Below are 23,630 nucleotides of genomic sequence, written 5' to 3'. Positions count from 1 at the left end.
CCCCGCCTGAGCAGCCGCCCGCTGCGTGCCGCCTGTGATCTGCCTGCAGGATTGGGGAGAAGCAGCCCACGGTGGACTATGCCGAGCCCAGCCAGCGCGACGGCGGCGGCGGCGGCGGCGGTGGCGGTGGCGGCGGCGGCGGCGGCGGCGGCGGCGGCGGCGGCGGCGGCGTGAAGAATGTGTTTGTGGGCAACCTGCCGCCCGGCGCCACCGAGGACCGCCTGCGCGACATCTTCAACAAATATGGAGAGGTGCGGGGGTGGGGGAGAAGAAGGATGAGAGGGGTGCCAGGGAGGAGCGCAGCAGGCTGAACCCTGCGCCTGCCCGTGCGCGCGCCGCAGCCCCAGTGTTTCCCGCTTTGCCTGCCTTGCCTCCTGGCTTGTCTGCCTTCCCCGCTCACCCGCCGCCTGGCCCTGCTGCCGGCCGGCAGGTGGAGCGCACGCACATCCCGCGGCCGCGCGACGGCGACACGCACTCCAAGTATGGTTTCGTGCACTTCCGCGAGCGCGCGGCGGCGATGCGGGCGGTGGAGGATGTGGAGAAGCCGGAGCTGGATGGAGGCCTGCTGAACGTGAGGCAGCGCAGCACACGGCCTGCCTTGTGCACAGGAGGTCTCTGCCCGCGCTCTGGGCCCACGCTGGGCGGCCTGACGGCCAGCCAGCAGCGCCGCTTGCTGGGGCGCTAGGTCGGGCAGGCCTTGCGGTCTGATGAGATCCAGCCAGCCCCGCTTCGCTCATGCCCCTGTCCTCCCTTCCCCCAACGCAGGTGCGCTATGGGCGGTCAGACGGCGGCCAGCAGCAGGGTGGTGGCGGCGGCGGCGGCGGCCGCGGCGGCGGGAGCTACGGCGGTGGCGGCAGCGTTGGCGGGAGCTACGGCGGCGGCAGTGGAGGTGGCGGTGGCATGGGTGGCGGCGCCTACGACGCGTCTGGGGCCGGCGGCATGGCTGGCATGGCTGGCATGGCTGGCATGGGCGGCATGGGCGGCTTGGCTGGCATGGGGATGCCTGGCATGCAGGGCATGGGCATGATGATGGGCGGCAACCTGGTCTCCCTGGTGCCAGTTCAGCTGCCCAACGGCCAGGTGCGGCGCACAGGAGCAGCCTGTGTGGAGCAGGGCGGGGCGCTGCGAGGCCAGGCCATTTGTCTGTTTGGCCCTTCGCCCCATGTGTCTGCTGGGCGCAGCGACTGCTCCCTCTACAGCCGCCGCCAGATCGGCCATGCTAACAGCAGTGATGGGGCCCCACCCTCTCGTTCTGTGCTGCCTGCCGATTGGCTACATGATGGCTGGCACGGGTGGCATGCCCGCGGCTGGCATGGGCGCCGCGGCAGGCATGACCGAGGGCGGCGCCGGCGGGCCCATGCGCGGCAGTGCCAGCGGCTATGGCGGGGGCGGCGGGGCTGGCGGGGGCTATGGTGGTGGCCGCGGTGGACGAGGAGGGCGTGGAGGTGGCAGCGGGCAGCGATACGCGCCCTACTGAACAACGAAAACTGTGGGTGGCGTTGGGGTGGTACCGCTGCCAGCCAGTCAACACGTCAATGTTCGTCTCATCCTCCTGCCCCACTCTCCCTTTTTTTGCACGAGCTGTGTAACCGAGTTTCAATTGAGGTTCGGGGCGCTCCCTTCGAGCGGCTTTGCGGTTCCACTCCGCTTTCCTAAATCGCCTACCCCTGAAATCTGGGGGTCTGGGCGCCTGCCAGCACTCTTGCGCACCCCCAAACCCCAGCTGGGGTTCAACCGGGCATTTGTGGGGCCTGAACGGCGCAGCAGGAGCCTGTTAGCAAGCAGAATGGCGCCCCCCACAGGGGCTGGGCCGCCGGTGAGTGGGGCTCCCCGCCTGGCCTGCCCCTCACGCTCGTGGCCCGCTCACCTGACCGCCCTTGGGTGTGCTGCAGGTGCCCGTGAAGGCTCAACTCACGAGCGCCTTGGCGCAACTCCGCCACACCTGTGAGCCGCCGCGCCGATCACCCCGCCTAGCGCCCCGCCTCGGCTGTGGCGCTTCTCGATTCGGTCTTTGCCGCCCGCCACGCGGGGTTTCGTCGCTTCGTCGCCCCCCGCTCTCCGATGTCCCCCCTCTGCTGGCCATTTTGCTTGCCAATGCTGCTGGGAGAAGACCCCGTTGGCGCCCTAGCCGCCCGCAATTCCGCTGCCACTCAGCCTGAGGGCGAGGCCGCGCTCACCAGCCCGTTGTGGCGGCTTGCCGTTGTCATTCCAACCTCCGTCCCTTTTCACCGCTGTGTGCAGTCGTCGTAGCCGATGCAACGCTGCCAGATTGCCCTCTCATCTATGCCAGCGAGGGGTGAGGCACGCCGCCAGGCTGCGTTCTCACCCGAGGCGGTGAGCGGCAAGCGGCAGGCGAGCACGTCGCGCCGTTTCTCACGCCTGGTGCTCGCTGCCCCGGCCGCCTGTTCTGCTGCAGGTTCGTCCACATGACGGGATACAGCATGGAGGAGGTGCTGGGGCACAACTGGTGAGCAGGGGTGCCGCCGCGCTCGGCTGGCACCCCGTCCGCCAGCACACCGGCGCCGCCTCTCCATTCTGGCGCTCTCCACTATGCGCGTGCGTGCCCCTCCTGCAGCCGCTTCCTGCAAGGCGAGGGCACCGACCCCAAGGATGTGAAGAAGCTGAGGGATGCCGTGCGCAACGGCACCCCCGTCTGCACCCGACTCCTCAACTGTGAGCCCACCCTGCGAGCGGCTGGTGGCCAGTCAGCAAGGGAGAGTGGCCACGAGCACGCCCACGCTCAGCAGCACACCTCAGCAGCAGAAGAGCTTGGCAGGAGGGCAGATGGAGGGGAGCGGCAGCAATGGCAGCATGCCAAAGCAGTGCCGCCGCAGCCGCGGGGCTGCTATGAGCCGGCCAAATCTTGCGGCGGCAGCGAGGCTGGCGCAGCTCAGCGGCCCCCTTCCCTGACACGCCCCTCCTGCCTGCCTGCCTGCCCTTTCGCGCCGCCGCGCAGACCGCAAGGACGGCACGCCGTTTTGGAACCTGCTGACCATGACGCCCATCAAGGATGAGATGGGGCGGGTGATCAAGTTTGTGGGTGTGCAGGTGGATGTGACCAACAAGACAGAGGGGCGCGCATACACCGACTCGGCGGGCGTGCCCATGCTAGTGCACTACGACGACAGGTGGGGCGGGGGTGGAGGCGGCGGCGGCCTGGCGGCTGCGGCTGCGCAGGGGTTCGGGCCGCTGGCGGGAGTATGATGGGCACAGGAGGGCCAGCAGGCCGCAGAGGGCAGCTGGCCGGGGGGGACGCCTCGCGCAGGGAGCCGGCAGATGCGTTCCTGCCGTGGCCTGCTGGGCCCTGGCTGCCGCGTGCGGCGCAGCGGTGGCGCCTCGTGCAATGTGGCATGCAGCTGATGAGCAGCGCTGCCGCTGCGCCTGCTGCCTCCGCCGGCGTGCAGGCTGAAGGAGACGGTGGCCAAGCCGATTGTGGACGACGTGCTGACGGCGGTGCAGGAGGCGGATGGCAAGGTGCCGGTGCGGCTGTCGCGGGGCAGCCCCTCGCGCGCGCTGCCCCGCGTGGCGCTGGATCTGGCCACAACCGTGGAGCGCATCCAGTCGGTGAGACTTTTTAGTTTTTTGCACGGCGGTCTTGCCTGCGTTGCTTTGATGTCTTGCCTGTGTTGCTTTGCTGAGCGGTGGGCACGCTGCCTGCGGTCTGTGTTGCTTTGCTGGGCGGTGGGCACGCTGCCTGCTCGCCCAGCTGGCTGCGCCTGGCTGGCGCCCGCGCACTGCTGGCGGCTGTGCGGCAGGCCACGGGCATGCCCAGGGGCTGTGTTTGGGGATGCGCGCCTCACTTGCCCGCCGCTGCTCTGCCCACACACCTGCAGAACTTTGTGATTGCGGACCCCACGCTGCCCGACTGCCCCATCGTGTTTGCCTCGGACCCGTTCCTCAAGCTCACAGGGTACCGCAGAGAGGAGGTGCTGGGGCGCAACTGGTGAGCAGCCGCCTGCCACGGGCGGCCCTGCGCTGCTCTGCTGTGCGGCGCTGGGCCGAGTGCGGCAGCCTGCTTGTCGAGGCGCGGCCTCTGTTTTCTCCTCTCTCAGGCGGGCTGGTTGGTCGGCTTTGCTGTTTGCACCTGCCTGCCCGGCGCTGGCAGCACACTCTTCGACGCACCGCCCCCGCCCCCGCCGACCCCGCAGCCGCTTCCTGCAAGGCCGCGACACCGACCGCGCGACGGTGAACGAGCTCAAGGCGGCGATCCGCGCGGGGCGGGAGTGCACCGTGCGCATGCTCAACTACACCAAGGCGGGGAAGCCCTTCTGGAACATGCTGACAGTGGCGCCCATCAAGTGAGCCGGCGCGCGGGCAGCGGGCAGCTGGGCAGCGGGCGGGGCTGGCTGGCTGGCCCGGCCCGGGCGGCCCGCCGGTGCCAGCAGGGGTGGCCCGGGGTGCGCCGTCGTGGTCTGCTCGCCTGCACCCATCCTGGGAGCCCAGCCGCTGACCGCCTCTCCCTGTCCCCCCACCTTGCCTGCGTGTGCAGGGACATTGAGGAGCGGCCGCGGTTCCTGGTGGGGGTGCAGGTGGATGTGACGGAGCACGCCACCGCCACGGACGCGGCGCCGGTGGGCGCGCAGGCCGCCAACATTGTGGGTCAGGCGCTGCAGAACATGAACTGGGTGGGCGTGGACCCGTGGGCCACCTTCCCCAGCGGGCTGGTGGAGCCCAAGCCGCATCGCAGGATGGACCCCGCCGCCGCGGCGCTCAAGGAGGCCGTGCAGCGCGACGGCAAGCTGCGCCTGCGCCACTTTGCGCGCGTCAGGCAGCTGGGCAGCGGCGACGTGGGCATGGTGGACCTGGTGCAGCTGGTGGGAGGGGAGCACCGCTTTGCGCTCAAGAGCCTGGAGAAGCGGGAGATGCTGGAGCGCAACAAGGTGGGGTGGGCGGGGCGGCTGGGGGCATATGGTGTGGCGGGGAGCTGTGTGTCACCACACACAGGCTGGGGCGTGCACGCCAGGTGCAGGACGGGCGCGTGGCAGCACGCGTGCTGCCGGGGGCTGCTGCCGCGTGCGCCTGCCGGCACGTCGCTCCGATGCCGTGCGGCGGCTGGCCCACACGTGCCGCGGCGTACGCGGCTGCAGGTGGGGCGCGTGCGCACCGAGGAGTCCATACTGTCCAAGGTGGACCACCCCTTCCTGGCCACGCTCTACGGCACGCTGCAGACGGGTGGGTGGCCACCGCTGTGGTGTGGTGCGCTGTCGTCGACCGGGGGGTGGTGCAACCGCGTGAAACGCTGGGCTGCGGCTGGTGGCTGCGGCGGTCGTCTGGTGTGCAGAGCGAATGCGCCTGCAGGGCGCAGCGCCGCGCCCGAGCCCGCCCACCCCTGCTGCGTACTGCCGCCGATCCACCGGTGCCTGTTCACCCACCCACTTGCCCCCGGCGCTGCCGCAGACACCCACCTCCACTTCCTGCTGGAGTTCTGCTCTGGCGGCGAGCTGTACGCCCTGCTCAACGCGCAGCCCAAGTGAGGGAGCTGGCTGGGGAGTGCCCTGCCTGGGCAGGCTGGGCGGTGTCCCTGCCTGCCCCGTGCCCTGGCTGTGTGCTGTGGCAGGGCGCCATGCTGCTCCTGGTGGCGGCGCTCGGCCGGAGGCCGTCGTGTGTTTGACGGTGGTCGTGCTGCCCGCGCCGCACGCCCTGGCTGCAGCAAGCGGCTCAAGGAGGATGCGGTCAAGTTCTATGCGAGCGAGGTGCTGCTGGCGCTGCAGTACCTGCACCTCCAGGGCTTTGTGTACAGGTGGGGGGGCGGCCTGTAGTGAGCAGTGGGAGCAGCTGCTGCTGGCGGGCGGTCCTGGCTGGGCTGGGCTGGGTGGATGGGCCGTGGGGCCAGCGCCTGCCAATGCCACCTGGGTTGAGGTGCCGGGGCGCGCCCGCCTCCCCGTGGCGCAGAGACCTGAAGCCCGAGAACATCCTGCTGCACGGCAGCGGCCACGTCATGCTCACCGACTTTGACCTGTCCTACTGCCAGGGCAGCTCCTCGCCCTCCCTGCTGGTGCTGCCCGCCGACCACCCGTCAGTGGCGCCCGCGGGCGGCGCCGCCGCGGCCAGGCCCGAGGGCCGCGAGTCGCGGCGCGGCAGCAAGGACTCGGCGCGCGTCAGCAAGGACGGCGGGCGGCGGCCGCTGGCGCTGGCCTCGGGCCAGCACGTGCTGCTGGTGGCGCAGCCCGACGGGCGCGCCAACTCGTTTGTGGGGACGGAGGAGTATCTGGCGCCAGAGGTCATCACAGGTGGGGGTGGCGCCTGTGTGTTGGGGGGGGGGGGGGGGGGGGGGATGGCAGCTGTGTGTGTGTGTGCAGGGGCCAGCCCTGTGTGTGCGCGGGGCCCAGCCCTGGCGCCGAGCGCTGTGCGGCGCGGCATGCGGAGGCACCGGCGCCGGCCGTTCAGCACGGGACGGCGGCGGCGGCGCCGCTGCTGCGCCTGAGCTGCGCTCGTGCCGGTCCTGCCCCGCGTCCCCTCGCAGGCTCCGGCCACACCAGCATGGTGGACTGGTGGTCCTTTGGCATCCTCATTTATGAGCTGCTGTACGGCACCACACCCTTCAGGTGTGGGGCACAGGCAGGCCTGCTGGTGGGCAGGCGCGCGGCTCGGCCCCGCATCCGCCGGGCCCAGCCGGCCCGGCCCGCACGGCTGGCGCGGCCGGCCTTAGCCCCGAGCCCTGGTCCCGCCGCAACCGCAGCCACTCACCACCGCCCTGCCCCGCCCTGCCCTGCCCTGCCCGCTGCCGCCCCTCTTACCAATGCAGGGGCTCCCGCCGCGACGCCACCTTTGAGAATGTGCTGAAGAAGCCGCTGGCCTTCCCCGACTCGGTGCCCGTGTCTGCCGAGTGCAAGGACCTCATCACGCAGCTGCTGGCCAAGGTGGGTGGGTGGGTGTGGTGGGTGGGTGTGTGGGGGGGGGGGGGGCGGATCCAGCGGGAGGGGAGGAGGAGGAGCAGGTGGAGGGTACATAGGGGCGCAGGGGCTCGCTCAGGGCGTGGGTGTTTTGAGGGAGAGGGCCCCGGTGAGGTGGGAGGAATACCGCCCCCAAGCCCGCCGGCCCTGCGGTGTGCTCCCTCCACGCTTGAGAGCCACCAGGCGCGCGCCTCTGCGCTCCTGCTGCCATCGCTTCGCCTGCCCACGTACGCCCGGGGCGCTCCTCCCGCCATGGCCACGGCCCGCCTGCAGGAGGCGAGCAAGCGGGTGGGGTCGCGTGCCGGCGCGGACGAGATCAAGCGCCACGCCTGGTTTGCGGGCCTCAACTGGGCGCTGGTGCGCAACCAGAAGCCGCCCTTTGTGACGCCGCGCAAAACCAGCACCTCGTCTGGTGGGTGCATGCGCTGCAGCCTGAGCCCGCCGCCAGGCCTGCAGCCCCTGCCCATGTGCTTGCCTGCACCGCTTGGTCGCCGCGCCGGGCCGCTGCCTGCCAGCCACGGGAGGCGTCTTGCTCGCGCGGCGGTGCCTGGCAGTGGTCGGGCCTGCGCCGCCTGCCCAGCAGGCCACGCTACGCCTGACATCCCCGGCAGCCCATGCGCGCGTGTCTCCCTGCCTCACACCCCTCCCCACACACACACGGCTGCCACCTGCAGACGTCCCCAACTCCCCCATGTCTGACAACGCCTTCCGAGGCAAGTCTGCGGAGTCGCCGCTGCCGGCCGCCGCCGCGGCGGTGCTGGACGCGCAGCTGCACCACAAAGCCAAGTCGGAGGCGGCGGCGGCGCCCGCGGGCCCGGGCCACATCGACGGCTTCTGAGCCGGCGGCACGCCTGGTGGCAGCCCAGCTGGGCAGGCGGCCTGCCATAGTTTCCATGCATCATGGAACGCTCCCTCCCAGACCAGCCGGGGGGAGAATGAGTTGCCGGCCGCAGCGCGGCCAGGCAGCTGCCAGGCATGCAGGCCCGCGGGGTGGCACTGCCCACCAAACCAACAACGCAACGCTATTACAGGATCCCCAACTGCCCCCAAGCCTGACGCCTCCAAGCCCCCGCCTCTCCCCAGCACCTCAATAGCAGCACCCAACGCACCAACCAAGTTTTCTCGCAATGCAATACGCGCCCACCCACCCACCAGGATCGCGCGCATGCCCCACAACCGCACGTGCCTCTCTCTTGCGGCAGCGGCGCCTGCCCCACACTTGCTCATGGCCACCCACCACTTTTGGCACAGAGTATGGATGTCTTCCTTGGTATGCAGCCACCCCCCCACTGTATGCAGCCACCCCCCCACTGCCCCACTCGTTTGCCAGACACCCCCCTCTCTTTTCCACTGCCTGCCTCATCGTTGTCTGTGCCAGCCTGAACTGCCTCCCTTTCGTTCCTATTTGTTGAGCTGGTTTTGATGCTGCGGCAGCGCCCTGTTGCGAGCTGCTGCCGCCCTGTCCTTGATCTCATAAGCGCTGCGCTGGTGCGCTGCCTGCTGGGCCTCTCCCCTCCCCATGCCCATGCACACTCGTGCCTGCACCACCACCGCCAGACATGCTGAAGCTCTGCCCCGCCCAGATGCTCTGCTGTCTTCCCCAGCATCCTGCGCTGCCCAGGCAATCGCGCACGCAAGCAATCGTCCACCCTTTCACTTTACCCCTCAATTTTCGAGTGATTGTTGCGCCAAGGAAGCGCACAGCTGTCCTCCCTCCTTTGACCTCCGCTGTAAGCCAAGTAGATTGACACAAGCTTGCAAGAGCCCAGCCTAGGAGAGGCGGCAATAAGTGATCCCTTCAATGGGCCCTGGCTCAGCAGGAAGGGGCACTCTCATACACAACCAGCACATCAAAGGTGCGGTAGGAGCCAGCCCGTATCGCCGACCAGCCAGCCACCTCGCCAGCAGCAGCCAGGTAGCGCTGGGCGGCCTCGGGCGGAATGCCGACTGCGTCGGGCGCCGCATCAGCTGCCGCAGCCAGCCGGGCCTGCAGCGCCGGCTGCCACCAGGCGGCGTAGTGGCTGTCGGGGCGCCGGCGGCCGGGCGCCCGCACCGGCACGCGCTGGATGGTGCGCAGGAAGCGGCGGGGGTCGCCGTCGGGGCTGGGGATGCTGAGCTCCTGGGGGGGGCCCTCTGTGGCATGCTCCTCCAGCAGCTGGCAATACGACAGCCTGCAGCCAGGGAGAGGCAAGGGCAACCGGCAACCCGCCAGGGCACGCCGTGCTTGAATGCCGACGCAGCGGCGCAATGCAGTGTCGAGAGGCGGATGCCTGGAGGCCCATCGGCAGCAGGTGAAGCACAGGCAGCCGCTGCCATGGGGAGAGCCAGCCTCCATGCGGCACGGCCGATCCCGGGGGACAACCCACCGCAGGTGGAGGCTCCGCATGCGGGGCAGCGCCGCCACCAGCCGGTCTGCCTCGCGCTCTGTGGGGGCCTCGTCAGACCACGTGACCTCCGGGGCGGCAAAGAAGGTGGTGGCGGCCAGGTGGGAGATGTGGAGGGAGGTGAGGGTGGTGAGGCGGCGCAGCTGGGCCCAGTCCAGGCGCGGGTGCAGCACCAGGAAGTGCTCGTGCGTGTGGGCCAGGGCGATGTGGAGGTGCTGCAGGCGGGCGAGGGGCAGCAGCGAGAGGCCCACCGCGCCCTTGCCCGCCGCCGTGAAGGCCAGGGAGGTGAGGCGAGTGAGGCAGGACAGTGCCTCGCGCTCCTCCTCCTGCACCTGCGGCACAGCACAGCACGGCAGGTGATGTGCACAGGGTGGCGGTCGGCGCAGGCCCCTGCTACTGGCCACAGGCAATGCTTGCGTGCGTGTCCTATGTATGCTTGTGCACCTTCTCCCCTGCAGCAGCAGCGCAGCCAAGCTTGCCTGCAGGTGACGGAGGGATGCCAGTGCCGAGACGCGCGACACCGGCAGCATGCCACCGTCGGTAAGGCTCAGCGCCAGCGACGTCAGGTGATGCAGGCGTGTGACGCAGAGCAGGTCCCGCTCCGCTGGCACAATGTCGTCCAGCTGCAGCAGCTGCAGCTGGGGCGCCAGCTGGGCCCTGTCGTCGGCCGACAGCAGGACCATGCGGTCGGGGGCGGAGGCCAGCACCAGGCGGCGCAGCGCCGGCATCCGCGCGGCAGTCAGCTCCGGCAGCAGCTCCCGTAGCTGCCCCGTGCCCAGGATCTGCACCAGGCACAGCTCGTGCAGCCGCGGCAGCAGGAAGGCGTCGCTGCCACGGAACGCTGGCCGCGGCTCAAAGGGCAGAGCCATGCAGTCCAGGGCGCCCGCCGTCCACGCGGCGTCTGCAGCTGCACGCCACTCTGTGCACACCAGCCGCACAGCGCCTCTGGACGCCTGGTCGCCCAGGTGCGGCAGGATGACGTGCAGCATCGTGCCCCAGTGGAGCCCCGCTGGCAGGACGGGCCGGTGGGCGGGAGTGTCGTGTCGGCTGCTGCAGCGGCTGCAGCGGTGCTTGCTGCTCCCCCCATCTTCGTCGCTGGAGACAATCCGTTTGTGTTAGCCTCTGCTGTGACTCACAACTGCGAGAGCCGATGAGGAGGCACTGTTGTGGGCCAGCTCTGCAAACAGCTTGGTGCAGAAGCCGGCGTTACCCTGACAGGGACAATCAATCATTGCAATTGGGAGCGGGCAGCGAGAGAGAGTCAGCCCAACGCCACGTCATTTTTCTAGCGCCAATCTGGCTAGTCTCGTGAGCTCCAGCATTGCCAACTCCTGGCACAGTCCTCGCACAGCTCATACGTTGCCGAGCCCAGGCCATGGCCTGGCAAACACGCTCTCCCCCTGCTGCTCCCAGCGCTTAGGCCACCATGGCGGCCGACACGGAGCCCCAGTATGGGCTGCGCAAGCGCCGCAAGGTGCAGGCGGCCAGGTGCGACCCCATCCAGCAGTTTGAGTGCTCCCCTCCGCCCCCGCCTTGCGCTTCTGCCTTGTCCAGTGTCGATGCGAGCCGCAGTGGGCGGCCGGCAGGCGGGAATGTGCGGCGCATGACGCGTCACGTGCCAACGGCGGGTAGCGGGCCGCCCCCTACCACCGTTGCTCACGCTCCCTCCGTGCTGCGCGCAGCAACGAGGGCGAGGCCTCGCTGGAGCGCCTCCTGGAGGTGGCGGCCACCAGCCAGAGGATAGTCGTCTTCTCCGGCAGCGGCCTGTCGGCCTCCTCGGGTGCGCCGCGCGCCGCACCAGTCGTCGGGCTCGGCGCCTGCCGTGCGGGCTGCCTTCTCGGTTGAAACGCTTGACCGAACACCGGCTCGCCGCGCCGCAGGCATGTCCACCTTCAGCACGCGTGGCGGGCTGTACGAGCGGGCACAGAAGCAGTACAAGCTCAGCGACGGCAAAATGCTCTTCACCTATCTCTTCTTCGACCGCCAGCGCCCCGAGGCCCAGGCCTTCTTCGCCGACATCTACAGGTGGGCGCAGCACATGCGGCGGCGGGCCGGGGCACGGCTGCCGTCCGGGGCCGCCCCGTGAGCGAGGATGTGCGGCAAACAAACACCGCGGTGCACTTCTGCGCCACAGGCAGCGCCCTCACGCATGGCTTTTGGCTGCGCTGACGCTGCCGGCTGTGGGCTGCCTTGCAGCGAGGCGGTGCGCGCGGAGCCGGCGCCGGGGCACCACGCGCTGCGGCAGCTGCTCGACGCGGGCCGCCTGCACCGCCACTACACCCTCAACATCGACGGGCTGGCGGAGGAGGTGGGCATGGCCACGTGGCACCACGAGCACAACACGGGCGGCGTGACTGTGGAGATGCATGGCAACGTGCGGCACCTGGTCTGCCCAGAGTGCTACGCCACTCAGCCCATGACGGCCGCGCTGGCCAAGCGGGTGGGTGCGGTGCGGGGGAGGGGGCGTGAGCCGGGGCGGGCTGTGCGGCGCTCGTGGTGCACGTGGGGTGGTGGGCATGTTTGCTTGGGAGCCGGAACCGCCCACTGCAACAGCGCGACATCAAGCCTGCCGGCGCCAGCCTGGCCGGCGGCCTGGCGTGGGCACATGCTTTGCTCACCCCTCGCTGGCTCGCTGCCCCCCGCTGCTGCGCTCAGATCAAGACCAAGGAGGCGGTGCCGTGCGGGGACGCCGGGTGCGGCCACGGCGCCATGCGCTTCAAGGTCATGATGTACGACGATGGAGAGGGTGAGGGTGTGTGTGCAGGGGGGGCGGCGGTGGAGGTACAGCTGGGGGGCGGCAGGGCTGCTGGCCTGCCAGGATTGCTTGCCGGCGGCCCGGGGGTGCGGCTGGCGGCAGGCCCCTCACCCACCCTGCCCCTCGTGTCCTCTCCGCCGTCCCGGCCATCATGCTCTCACACCCGCCGCCCTCTCCTGCTCCTGCCGTGCCCCTGCAGCCGAGTGCATCACTCCCGACGATGTGATGGAGTTGATGGAGGAGGATGTGAAGGCGGCGGACCTGGTGCTGTGGGTGGGCATCTCCTTCCAGCAGAGCGCCTCCACCCTCTACTTCCGCAAAGTGAGGTGCTGGATACAGGTGAGAGAGCACGCAAGGGGGCGGGGCGCGGCGCTGGGCGGGGCCAAGGGCAGGGGAGGGGGGCATGTGGGGCTAGCATGGAGCGCCATGGTGGCCGCACGCAGCCGCCCGATGCGTCTCCAGCCTCCCGCACAGAAGCGTCAAAGGCCCAGCCACGCCACGCCCGCAGCGCCGCCGCCAACGCATCCCTGCCACCGCCATCCCTCCCATGTGCCGCCTGCCCTGCAGGAGGCGGGGCGGCTGGGGGAGACGGTGCAGGCGCTAGTGAACCCCAGCGACGAGGCGCTCTTCAACCTGCGCACAGCCATGAGCAACCAGTCGGAGTTGAGGGTGCTCGAGGTGCTGGCAGAGGCGGATGAGGTGCTGCCCCTCATGGCAGACCGCCTGCGGCAGCACGGCGCTCTGGAGGGCGGCGGCCGCGCCGCGCCGGCAGCGCGCACGCCATGCAGGCCGGCACGGGCAGAGGCGCAGCCTGGGGCGGCCGCGGATGTCAAGCAGGAGGCTTGCGTGCCGGTGCCGGCAGCGCAGGGCAGCCTCCCAGCAGCAGCAGCAGCGGCAGCAGCAGCAGCCAACGGGACGCACCAGCGGCTGCCGTCGCCGCAGCTATTGCCGCAGCAGCAGCTGCTGGAAGCAAAGCCGCAGCAGCTGCCACCTGCTCAGGCGCCAGCCGCCATGTCGACGCGTCAGGCCCTGGTCCAGACGGTGGGCGCAGCCGCCACACAGGCCACCCTGCAGCAGCACCACGCTACGGTGCAGGCGCTGGACAGCCTGTCTCGGGTGCTGCAGGCGATGCAGACCATTGCCAGCTCGCAGCAGCAGCAGCAGCAGCAGCAGCAGCAGCAGCAGCAGCAGCCAGGCATGCCGGGATGGCGGCATCAGCAGGCATGGCAGCAACCGCTGCTGCCCCAGCAGCAGCAGTCTTGGCAACAGCCCTCCCCTGCGCAGCAGCAGCAGCAGCAGCAGGCGTGGCAGCAGCAGCTGCACCCTCAGCCACAGCCGCAGGTGTCGCTGGATGCGCTCCGCACGCTGATGCAAGCTGTGGGCGGGCTGCAGCACCCTGCTGCGACCCAGTCATACAGCTTTTTGCCACTGCTGCTTGCCCAGCAGCAGCAGCAGGCGGCCGCCGCAATGCTATCAGCCAATCTGCCGCTGCCAGTGCCAGTGCCGCCAGCCAGCGCTGCTCCGCAGCCTGCGGGTGTTCCTCTGACGTCGCCAGCAGCAGCGCCAGCTGTGGCAGCAGCGGCAGAGGCTGCCGCTGCGCCGAAGCAGCCTCAGTCGCCGCGGGGCGTGGTGCTACAGGAGCAGGACAGCCACGATAGCGACCAGCTGAACCCGCCTCCAGCTGCCGCCGCGGCGCCCACCTCGGCTGTACACTAGCCGCTGGCACACGCAAATCATGGGCGCCGCGTGAGCTTCTGTTTCATCTCACAGGAATCCTTGCTGCCTGACACTGCCTTTCATTCCTTCCTTTTTTATCAAAGCTGGCCTTATTTTGCTACTACAAGATACAACCTGTTTCCTGTTTCAGCCCATATGTTAACCACACCCTTAAGAACCAGTCGTGTGAACTGCGGCTCGCCTCTAGCACTGCACCTGGCATGGTACAATGAGTGCATGAGACGGGGGCTCATCAGGAAGTGCAACAGGCACCGCTGCGTACCTACAGCTTTGCAATGGGGGAGCACCTTTGCGAGCAAGCCGGCAGGCTGTGGGCTACCTCACACCTGCCCACCCCTGTCGCTTTCAGTCATTACATTAAACAAGTACATCCAATCGTTGTGAGCTCCGGGAAGAGAATGGGTAGAAGGTAGAGAGATTGATTGAGCCAGCACGCTACCCGGCAAAAGAATGTGATGTTGTGGCCACTCAGGAGAACAATCAAACTCGCAGGGGTACAAGAGGAGGAGAGGTTCCCAGGGGTGTACATAGCAGGAGGAGCTGGGTCAGGTCAAGAGGATTAGCTGGTGGAAAGAAACAGGCTGCCGCCAGGTCGATGCCAATGTGCACAGCCGCATGTGTGTGCTGTTTGGCATCCCGCCCAGCGCCAAAGCCGACTGCGCTGCTGCCTGATGCTGCTCGTTCGAGTGACTACCTATTTCAAGACGCCGTGGTGGGCGCCGTCGCTATCAACTACCGCCGAGCCGCTGCTGCACTCCAAGGCTGGCCGTCCCAAGGGATGGGATGGGGCTAGAAGTGCCGGCTGGCCGGCCCACCCAGGGGCGTGCCCCGCCATGCCCCCGTCACCGGATCAGGGTGCGCATCATGGACCCCATGCCGCTGTCGCTGCCAGAACCCTGCGCCTTGGGCCCCGGGAACACATTCCAGAAGCGAAGCGTCTCGTCGCCCGCGCCTGCATGGAAAGGAGGGGGCGGGAGGGGGGAGGAGTGGGGGAGGTCGAGGCACACGCAGCTGCCCGCCAGTCGGCCCTCCCTGCACACCAGCAGTGCAGCGCAGCCACATCCCGGCACATGCCAGCTCTGCTGCAAGCAGGCCCGCCCACCCGTGACTATGGTCTGGCCGTCTGGGGAGACGGCGAGGTACAGGACGCGCATGGTGTGCCCCGTCAGCGTGGCCAGCTTCTGCATGGTGGGGTACCGCCACACGATGATCTGGTTCTGGCTGTACCCGTGCGTGCTGACCAGCTCGTTGATGTTCTTGGACCACGACAGGTTGCACACCTGCAGGGGGGGCAGGCAGGGGCAGAGCCAGGACGGCGGCGGGAGGGGGTGTTATGTGGAGGTGGGGCGCGCAGCAGGTGGCCGGGGGGGGGACCCTCTGCTGGGGGCCAGGCAGGGGCACGGCGCTGCGCGCCGCCTCTCCCTCTTGCCCCCCCACCTGGCTGCCCGTGTCGATGCACTGCAGCGCCTGGCCCGTGGTTGTGTTCCAGAAGCGGATGCAGCGGTCGGCGGTGCCGCCGCCGCTGACCAGCAGGCCGTGCTGGTGGGGCGACCAGGCGATGGCCTTCACTGCCGCCTGGTGCTCCGAGAAGCGCAGCACGGGCTGCGCGCTGTGCTGGTGCCACACAAACAGCTGGTTGTCGTTGCCGCCGCTGGCCAGCTCGCGGTCGTCGGGGGACCAGCGCAGGCCGCAGACCTGCATGTGGGGGGAGGTGGGGTTGGGGGGCAGCAGCAGGGGGCCACGCAATCAGGGGCCGGCATCGGCATCTACACGAGCAGGTGGAAAGGATGGACGCCCAAGAGCGGGACGCACAGGCGGGCAGCTCCCAGGGAAGGCACAAACGGGCAGCACATGCACAGGCAGGGGCTCAAAGGGGGCGGAGGCTGCGGCAGCCGCGCCCACCTCTGACCGGTGCCCGCCCAGCTTCTGCACATAAGGCTCCGGCGCCCGCACATCTCGCAGCAGGATGCTGCGGTCCCGGCTGCCCGTGGCCAGCGTGTGGTGGCTCCACGCCATGCACCCCACGCGCTGCTTGTGCCCCGGAAATGTGCGTATCCTGCAGGCGCAGCCAGCAGGCAGGCGGGGCAGCGATGAGTGGCCGAGCCGCATCCCTCCTGCGCTGCTCCCCGGCAGCTGAGACGCGCAGCTGGCGCCCGGAGCGAGGCTCGCCCGCCCCCTTGCCCGGCACCAGCGGCCGCCACGATGCACGGGCCCACACCGGCGGCGCGCGGCCGCCCGCTCACACCACCCGCACCCGCGCCCGCCCCCGCACCCACCGCTTGCACTTGGTTGTGTCCCAGACCTGCACCTCGCCCTTGTCGCTGCCGATGGACAGGTAGGAGCCGCGCTGGCTCCACGACACGCTGCACACGCCGCCGCCCTCCCCAAAGTCCACCAGCCGCGTGACCTTGGAGGTGCAGGCGGACCAGAGGTACACGCAGGTGCCCAGCCCCACCGCCAGCGTGTTCTGCGCCGACCAGTCCACCAGGTTGAGGTAGTAGTCGTCGGCCAGGGCGGGGGCATCCAGCACCTGCGCACACAGCGCATACGGGTGCGGGTGTGGGCGGACGGGCAGGTGTGGTGCGGGGGGTGCTGGGGTGTGTTATGGATGCGGGTGTGGGTGGCATGGACAACCGCGCGCCACGGCCAGCCCCGTGCCACGGCTGACCAGGCAGCGGCGGCAGGGAACGAGCTCTCCCACGCAAGCGCACGGCGACGGCGGGATGGCTGCCACCCGGCCTCCGGGGCGGGCCCACCTTGAAGGGTGCGCGCGGTATCTTGCGCAGCATGCGGGTGGGGCTGGCCAGGGTGGAGGCCACGCTGTCGTCGCCGCCGATGGGGCCCCGCGCGTACGGCGACTGCGTGGGCAGCCCCGCGGTGGGCGTGTCCACGTCGCCGGCCATGTAGCGGAAGAGCTTGCGCGAGGGGCTGCGGGCGGCGGGGGTGGGCGGGGCAGCGAGGGCAGGGTGAGGGGCAGGGGGGCGGCGTGAGAGGGCAGGCAGCGCGCAGAGCAGCGGCTGTGGTGGCTGGTTGGCCCAGGCAGGCAGGCGCCTGCCCCATGCAAGGCGTTGGACCCTGCGCTGAAACCCGGCCCCCTCGCAGGCTTTGCATGCCGGGTTCTGGCCCCGACCCGCACCTCTTGCTGGGTGAGACGGGGTGGGCGCCTGAGGTGGAGGCCACGCCCGCCACGCCCGCAGCGCCCGCGCCCTTCTCCGGCGACACCGGCGCCGCGGGGCAGCCCAGCAGCTCGCTGCGCAGCAGCATGTTGTACGCGCCGTTGCTCTCCTCCTTCTCCGCCGTGCGCCGCGGCGTCTCGGAGGCCGCCGCCTCGCGGTCCAGGATGGAGAAGTCGAGACGGGAGGAGGTGGCGCGGGAAGGAATGAAGCGGTCGCTGTACACGACCTTGGGGCTCCTGCGGCGGCAGGCGGCGGCAGGGTGGTGCCGCAGGAGGGGAGCGGGACTGAGCAGGGGTGCAGCAGGGCGCAGGAGGGGCAAGGGAGGTGGGCGAGCCACGGCGGCGCCACGGCCAGCATGCCCCCATACTTCAGGTGGTGCTGTTGGGCCAAAACCCCGCAGCCTGCCCACCTCAGCGGCGTCTGCCCGAAGGCCGCGGGCCTCTGCTTGACGGGAGAGGAGAAGGCCTGGTGCTGCTGCGGCTCTGGCAGGCCGCTGCCGCTGGCGCCGTCTGCGCCGCCGCTGCCACCGCCGCCCTCCTGGGCGCCGCCGCCGCTAGTAGAGGCCAGGTCCATGACACTGCTGATTATTCGGCTGGTCTCTAGAGTTTATTCAGCTGCAGGTGGGGCCCCACAGCTGCCGCACGAGAGCGGCGAGGTGTGGTGTGTCGCTACTCTACTTCCTGCAAGGAAGTGTTTGACCTGCATCACAGGGGCGCAAAATTGGCGTCGGAGGCGGCCTCCCAGTGCAAGGCACAGGTCGATGGCACGGTGGGCGGTGCAGTCATCACCGCCGACGCCGACGCCGCTTGCGCTCTCAAACGCCCCGCCGCTGCCCCCTCTGACCCGTTGACCCGGATGTGGGGCCCCTCAGCAGCCCTTCCTGGGCTTGACACCCCTCCCTGGCCTTGCACATCCCCGAGATGTCGGTCGCGTCAAGTGGGCTGCCTTCAGCCCGCTGCGCAGCCCTGACCGCCCACCTGACTCGCTACAGGCTCATAAAGGGCGGAGCGGCGCGGCCTGGGGCTGCTGGAACTCCTGTTGGGTTAGTTGCTAGGGGGATCGCTGGCAAACGCTGTGCTGCGGGCCGCGGCGCTGGCCTGGAGGTGCCAGTGATTGAGGCCGAAATTCCAGCAGCGTGGGAGGGGTACATAGATGGCCTCTGGCAAGAGTGCCTCGCCTACGTGGTTCGCCCTGTCGACCAGCAGGAACAGCCACCGTCCGCCCTCTATTGCGCATGTCCATCGGCTGCAGTCCACCATTGCTGGGTCGTGCACAGGAGAGGAAGCGGCGCGCCATCATGCACATTTCTGCCGCCGCCCTGCGCCCCCGTGCGCCACAGCTGCAGGCGGCGCGGCAACGCAGCAGCAGGGGGCGCAGCAGGCGAGTGTTGAGCGTGCAAAGCCTATTCACAGGCAAGCAGCGGCAGCGCGCGGAGGCCGCCGCCAGCGGGCAGTGAACGCACCGTGCCGGTGGTTGCTGCCTGCCCTTTGTTGGCCACTAGCCCACAGACTGCTAAACACGCAGCAGGGCTGCGCGCGCCGCAACCCAGCCCTGGCATCTTAGCCTCCGCCCCCGGCCGCTGCAGGCATCGTGCAGGGCAAGGGCACGGTGCGGGCGGTGGACCGCAAGACCGACTTTTGTGTGTTTGACATTGAGCTGCCCGCGGAGCGCACCGACAACGTGCAGATCGGCGCCTCGGTGGCCATCAACGGCACTTGCCTCACCGTGGTGGCGCAGCAGGGCGCCACGCTGCGGTTTGATGTCATGGTGGAGACCCTGCGGCGCACCAACCTGGGCGCCCTGCAGCCCGGCACGCAAATCAACTTTGAGCGGTCGGCGCGGGTGGGGGACGAGATCGGCGGGCACACGGTGTCGGGGCACGTGCACACCACCGCCACCATCGTGGACGTGCAGGACACAGAGAACAACCGGCGGGTGGAGTACGAGGTGGGAGAGGTGGTGGCAGGGGGCGCAGGGGCTGGGGGCGCAGGGGCTGGCCGCCTTGCCTGTCAACTGTTCTGCTATGCCGCTCTCTGCCTTGGCGCCGTGCCGCTGGCCCGCTCTCATCTCGTGACGGCGTGCCTGGCCCCGCCCCGCCATCCCCGCACAGGTGTCTGACCCTGCCTTCATGAAGTACATCCTGCCTAAGGGCTTCATCTCGGTGGACGGCTGCAGCCTGACTGTGGGGGAGGTCACCGACACAACCTTCTCCGTCTACCTCATCCCAGAGACGATGCGGTGCGGGGGCCGGATAGCCTGGGATGCGCCCACACGATCTCGACAGCTGTGCCTGCCTTGTGGCGCCCTGCCAGCCACCCACCCCGCCTCCCCTGCCTGCCTCCCTCCGCTCCCCGCAGGGTGACCGTGGCGGGGGTGAAGGGGCAGGGTGATGTGGTGAACATCGAGGTGGAGGCGCAGACGCAGGCCATAGTGGACACAGTGGAGCGGGTGCTGCAGCGCTACCTGGAGGGAGGCAGGCTGACGCAGGCGCAGGCCGCGGCGCGGTAGCGGCGGCGGCGGCAGCGAGGCGCGCTATCATTGTACTGTACTGCCTGTTTACTCTTTCAGCGAAAGGTGTCGCTGCTGGCTGTAGGGCCTTGAACCTTGTGTCGGCTAGCCATGACTCGTTCAAGCCGTCCATCCTGTAATATTGAGTGCGCCTTTGCTGTGCTCCACCCCCGCCTCAGGCCCAGGGTGTCTGGGAGGCATATCGCCGCAGCAGCTGGTACAGATCACCAAACTCGGCAGGCGGCGGCATGTCCCCGTTCAGCAGCTGCAGGCAGTGGCATCAGAGGTGCGGCGCGGCGGGTGTGGTACCCGCCTTAGGCCACAGCAGACCGCAGCATGCAGCATGCACTCCGGATGTTGCTGCAGTGGGGCTTGCCTGCTCGGGGTTGACCTGAGTGGTGCCAAACAGCGACATGTGCCCAAACAGCTTCCGGTTCATGTCTTTGTGGGCGGATGTCCACCCCGCTGCATGACACAGCCAGCCAGGCATGACGGGTTCGCATGGCGTGCAGACAGGAAGGAGGGCAGCGCGCCAAGCCAGGGCTGCAGCAGCAGCCTACCCACCCTGCACCGAAACATTCACCATGGCGCCCGCGGCGACCGAGAAGGCCAGCGCCGCTTGAGACTTGACCGCGTCGACCCTCCGGGGGCGGGCCGCCAGGTGCCTGCGTTTGTGCGGGGCAAACGACAGCTGGCGCCTGCCGTCTTGCACCCGCCAGCATGTGCACAGCCGCTGTGGCTCCCCACCTCGGCAGGTCGCTGCCAATCATCATGGACATGTTGGCCACCAGGTGGAACTCCCCCTCCACAAACCGCTGCAGCGCGCGCTCGCTGTTGAACACAAGCAGCGTCTGCACGTACTCATACCCTGCATGCACGCCGCGAGGGTGCGCCCCTGATCGTGCCGCTGGCACCCATGGGTTGGTGAACGGGGGAGGAGAAGTCTGGGCGTGGGCAGGCATCTCAAGCTGTACCACGCACCGGCAACCAGGGCAGCAAGGACCGCACGCGTGCGGTAATAGAACGGCGCTGACCAGCTCGGAAAGCCACCGGGTGTGTCCTCCAGGCGCCTGATCACAAACCCTGCATCAATGCAGACAGTCGTTGGCAAGGGGCTGCTGTGTGATGCGTCGCCCTGCTCGCGCCCGCGGCTGTGCCTGCCCAGCTTCCTCGCCTGTGCCGCTCATCCACCCCAGCCCCAGGCCCATGCACTGCTGCGTCAGGAAGGCCACTGCTTTGGCACCGTGCAGCGCAGCCCGCAGCGCTCTGTACTCCCGCATGGCAGGAGTGTCCAGGCGCCGCAAGATGTTGACGGCACCCTCGGCATCGCGCTGCCATGCAGAGGGGCACAGCACAGGAGCGAGGTGGGGGAGTCCCCCTCGCCCTTTCTGAGGCACCCCCAGCGCTCGCCAACCGGCGTCAGCACCGGCGGCGGCCAACCTCCGCCAGCACCTGCAGGGCCAGGTGGCGTGCCTGCTCCACGCCTGTTGCCACAGACTCCACCACTGCTTCTGCTCCTTCCACGTAGCTCAGTCCGGAGGGCTCAGGGGCAAGCACCTCCATCCAGGGCAGACCCACAAGGCTGGTTAGGAAACCCTTGGACGCTGCCTGTTGGCGGCCCTGGATGGATCTCGGCCTGAAGAATGACACCAGACTCCTTAGGGCCCCATACTGCCCTGCTGGCAGCTCAGCTGAAAGGCGATTGGGTGTGTTGCAGAATGTACATGGTTACAGGGCATGCACTCGTTCTGGTTGTTGGTGCATCAATACCGTATGAATGGGGTTGGTTGTGGGCTCAGAAATTGAAAAATGAGGCGAAGGCGCGGTGCGCATACAGCTTTGCAAGAGGTTTAGCGGGGCAAAGCCCTCTCGCTGTCTATCGCAGGTCTGGAGCCGACCAGTGCGCCGTCGAGCGGGTGGGCCCCTGCCACCCGCTGCCCTCCCGGCTCAGCTGCTGCGCCAGGCTCTGCCCATCCGCCTGCTGGTAGCTGGCGGCCATGCGGGTGGGGCTGCTGCGCTGGCGCGGCGGGCTGGTGCTGCGCTCCCGCAGCGGCACCGCCTCCTCCGCCACCGCCGCGGCCGCAGCTGCAGGAGCAAGCGGGAGGCGGGGAGGCACCCCACCGTTTATGTCAGTTGCGGGAGCAATGGAATGCAGACATGTCAAGGGAAGGGCAGGGCTGCTGGGCAGGCTCGCTCACCATCCGCCTCAAACTCCCACTCGCGCCCGCCGGACCGCTGGCGCTCCGAGGCGCGGCGGCGGTCGCGGGGGTATGTGGCGTGCAGGCCGCTGTACATCAGGAAGCAGAAGATCCAGGGCACTGCGGGAGAAGAAGGAGGAGGTTGGAGGGGTTGGTTGGTGGGTGGTGGAGCGGGCAAGCCCCAAAGGGGAGGGCAAGGGAGCAGGCTACCGCCCCACTAGACAGGAGGCCCAGCCCAGCAACACACCGCCCCGTCCTGCCCATCCCAACCCTCAGCCTGCGCCCACCCGTGGTGAAGGCCAGCAGCGCCGAGCCCAGGGCCTTTGCGTTGTGCAGGTCGGCCTTGCGGTTGCCCGTCACCTTGGAGGTGCCACGGAAGCCAAACCAGTCCTCCGCCAGCATGCCCACCAGCGGCGCGGAGCAGGCGGCCATGGCGCCTGCAGCACGGAGCAGGGCAGGGAGCGGCAGAGGCCGGGGGGGGGGGGGGGCGCAGTCAGCTGCAATGCCTGCCGCTCCGCTGATCCACTCCACTCCACTCTGCCTCTACTCCAGCTAAACCCGCCCCAGCCCCAGATCAGCGCTCCCCGGCCAGCCACCCAGCCACCAAGCCAGCCAGGCCCCCACCCACCCTCGAAGCAGCGGTCAAAGGCGTAGATGAGGTTGCGCTGCGCCGCGGGCACGATCTCGGCAAAGGCGGGGTTGTTGCAGCAGGGCGCGGGCCAGGCGGTGAGCAGCGCAAAGGCGGTGATGACGCCGCGGTACAGCCACACCGCCTCCGTACCGCCGTCCATGGGCAGGCCCTGCAGCAGGGCGAGGGGCGCGGGGCAGGGGCGGGGCGTGAGAGCCAGGAGCGGTGAGTGCCGGGCAGGCAACCAGGCCAGGCCAAGCGGCCGACAACAAGCATGTGTGGCGCGAGGTTGGCGGCGGGGTGCCCGGGGCACGCGCCAAACGAGGCCCCACCTTGAACAGCAGCAGCGCAAAGGGCACCCCCACTATGACCGAAAACTGTGTGGCCACGATGCGGCCGTGGTCGGGGAAGCGCCGCGCCGCGCAGTCGCCGATCCACCCGCCCAGCAGCCCACCCAGCCCGCCGCCTGCACAGGCACAGCGCGGGGCAAGGGGAGTGGATGGGTGAAGCCGGCTGGCCAGCTGCCTTGACAAGCAGGCGTGGACGTGGCAATGATGATGATGCATCGCAGGGGTTGGGTCGACCTCGCTGCGCCACGCTGGCCGCACCACGTGGCGCATTTCACTCCCCAGCCCCGACCCCCGACTTGCCTGCCAGGTACAGGGCCACCAGCAGGGAGGCATCAAAGTTGGTCATCCCCATGAGCTGCACTCAGGCAAAGGGCGGGGGCAGGCGTGGCGGCAGTGAGCAGGCGACGTGTGGTGGGGCGGAGTCGCGGCCACAAGGGTGAAGCAGGCACGGCGCGGCAGGCAGGATGGGGTGGGGCGCGCCTGAAAGTAGAGGGTGAGGAAGATGAGGGAGGCGTAGGGCACAGAGCCCACGATGCCCTGCAGCAGGACGGCAGCAGGGCAGCAAAGCAGTGAGAGGGCAGACCAGGGGGCAGGCAACGGCCACGGGGTGCAGATGAAGCAGCAGCAGCAGCAGCAGCAGCAGGGCCAGCCAGCCTGCTGGAGCACACGGCCAGCATGCAGCAGCATGCACAGATCACAGCATGCACAGATGCACAGCATGCACAGCACGCGCAGCCGGGTGGCCACCTGGACGATGATGATTCCAAAGGTCGGGATCTTCATCACGCCGCCAACCTCCCCCGCCAGCCGCCGCACCATGGCCCCCAGCTTCTCGGCGCCGCCGCTGCTGGCCGCCTGCGCGGCGGCGCGCTGCTGGTGCTGCTGGTAGGTGGGGTCGTGCACAAACAGGAAGTTGAGCAGGCCCGCCATGGCGCTGCAGGAGCACGCAGGGGGCGCAGAGGAACCAAACTGAGAACACAAGGGCTGCCCTGCCTGTTGCT

General features: G+C 69.2%; 7 protein-coding genes across 7 annotated transcripts in view; 4 read left to right on the top strand and 3 right to left on the bottom strand.

Moving 5' to 3' along the window:
• Positions 1–1,223, top strand: part of CHLNCDRAFT_141215 (hypothetical protein) — a gene marked incomplete at both ends in the record, with an annotated part of 2,363 nt that extends 1,140 nt beyond the window's left edge. The window contains 4 exons of the mRNA XM_005843321.1: positions 50–251; positions 431–571; positions 766–1,080; positions 1,200–1,223. Coding sequence (XP_005843383.1) covers positions 50–251; positions 431–571; positions 766–1,080; positions 1,200–1,223 — 682 coding nt within the window. The remainder of the gene's footprint in view (positions 1–49; positions 252–430; positions 572–765; positions 1,081–1,199) is intronic.
• A 156-nt stretch (positions 1,224–1,379) lies between these two features.
• Positions 1,380–7,731, top strand: CHLNCDRAFT_141214 (hypothetical protein; the record flags this gene model as incomplete). The annotated part of the gene is made up of 18 exons (XM_005843320.1): positions 1,380–1,445; positions 1,893–1,944; positions 2,242–2,296; positions 2,417–2,467; positions 2,576–2,673; positions 2,957–3,128; positions 3,405–3,564; positions 3,834–3,943; positions 4,149–4,298; positions 4,490–4,880; positions 5,088–5,172; positions 5,398–5,470; positions 5,651–5,740; positions 5,893–6,230; positions 6,464–6,545; positions 6,746–6,860; positions 7,167–7,305; positions 7,568–7,731. The coding sequence occupies 18 exons, from the start codon at positions 1,380–1,382 to the stop codon at positions 7,729–7,731; spliced, it is 2,391 nt and encodes a 796-aa protein (XP_005843382.1).
• A 2,972-nt stretch (positions 7,732–10,703) lies between these two features.
• Positions 10,704–13,748, top strand: CHLNCDRAFT_141212 (hypothetical protein; the record flags this gene model as incomplete). Its single annotated transcript, XM_005843319.1, has 7 exons — positions 10,704–10,765; positions 10,960–11,057; positions 11,158–11,302; positions 11,474–11,717; positions 11,933–12,023; positions 12,232–12,371; positions 12,600–13,748. The coding sequence occupies 7 exons, from the start codon at positions 10,704–10,706 to the stop codon at positions 13,746–13,748; spliced, it is 1,929 nt and encodes a 642-aa protein (XP_005843381.1).
• A 359-nt stretch (positions 13,749–14,107) lies between these two features.
• Positions 14,108–18,087, bottom strand: CHLNCDRAFT_59282 (hypothetical protein). The gene is made up of 9 exons (XM_005843261.1): positions 17,923–18,087; positions 17,355–17,644; positions 16,906–17,181; positions 16,526–16,697; positions 16,046–16,299; positions 15,672–15,825; positions 15,207–15,464; positions 14,872–15,049; positions 14,108–14,721 (listed from the first exon to the last, which is right to left on the bottom strand). Exons 2-9 carry the CDS (start codon positions 17,516–17,518, stop codon positions 14,612–14,614), a joined length of 1,566 nt encoding a protein of 521 aa, XP_005843323.1. The 5' UTR covers positions 17,519–17,644; positions 17,923–18,087; the 3' UTR covers positions 14,108–14,611.
• A 117-nt stretch (positions 18,088–18,204) lies between these two features.
• Positions 18,205–19,453, top strand: CHLNCDRAFT_37484 (hypothetical protein; the record flags this gene model as incomplete). The annotated part of the gene is made up of 4 exons (XM_005843318.1): positions 18,205–18,357; positions 18,531–18,892; positions 19,056–19,183; positions 19,303–19,453. The coding sequence occupies exons 1-4, from the start codon at positions 18,243–18,245 to the stop codon at positions 19,451–19,453; spliced, it is 756 nt and encodes a 251-aa protein (XP_005843380.1). The 5' UTR covers positions 18,205–18,242.
• Positions 19,454–19,628: 175 nt separating this feature from the next.
• Positions 19,629–21,016, bottom strand: CHLNCDRAFT_141209 (hypothetical protein; the record flags this gene model as incomplete). Its single annotated transcript, XM_005843260.1, has 7 exons — positions 19,629–19,718; positions 19,845–19,918; positions 20,018–20,118; positions 20,201–20,321; positions 20,435–20,536; positions 20,697–20,784; positions 20,894–21,016. The coding sequence occupies 7 exons, from the start codon at positions 21,014–21,016 to the stop codon at positions 19,629–19,631; spliced, it is 699 nt and encodes a 232-aa protein (XP_005843322.1).
• Positions 21,017–21,329: 313 nt separating this feature from the next.
• CHLNCDRAFT_141208 (hypothetical protein) overlaps positions 21,330–23,630 on the bottom strand; it is a gene marked incomplete at both ends in the record, with an annotated part of 3,326 nt that continues 1,025 nt past the window's right edge. Inside the window, 7 exons of the mRNA XM_005843259.1 lie at positions 21,330–21,538; positions 21,652–21,771; positions 21,939–22,088; positions 22,280–22,451; positions 22,612–22,745; positions 23,079–23,166; positions 23,377–23,563. Coding sequence (XP_005843321.1) covers positions 21,330–21,538; positions 21,652–21,771; positions 21,939–22,088; positions 22,280–22,451; positions 22,612–22,745; positions 23,079–23,166; positions 23,377–23,563 — 1,060 coding nt within the window. The remainder of the gene's footprint in view (positions 21,539–21,651; positions 21,772–21,938; positions 22,089–22,279; positions 22,452–22,611; positions 22,746–23,078; positions 23,167–23,376; positions 23,564–23,630) is intronic.

The sequence above is a fragment of the Chlorella variabilis genome, assembly GCF_000147415.1.
Source record: "Chlorella variabilis unplaced genomic scaffold CHLNCscaffold_32, whole genome shotgun sequence".
Taxonomy (NCBI): Eukaryota; Viridiplantae; Chlorophyta; class Trebouxiophyceae; order Chlorellales; family Chlorellaceae; genus Chlorella; species Chlorella variabilis.
Note: the sequence above shows the minus strand (reverse complement) of the source record. Positions and strands in the feature narration are given on the sequence as shown.

Excerpts from the sequence above, each read along its gene's own strand:
- CHLNCDRAFT_59282 (XM_005843261.1), bottom strand. The coding sequence starts at position 17,518 with ATGGACCTGGCCTCTACTAGCGGCGGCGGCGCCCAGGAGGGCGGCGGT. Across the intron at positions 16,300-16,525 it reads TACCGCGCGCACCCTTCAAG|GTGCTGGATGCCCCCGCCCT; the intron begins GTGGGCCCGCCC and ends CTGTGTGCGCAG. Across the intron at positions 15,050-15,206 it reads GCATCGACACGGGCAGCCAG|GTGTGCAACCTGTCGTGGTC; the intron begins GTGGGGGGGCAA and ends CCCCCCCTGCAG.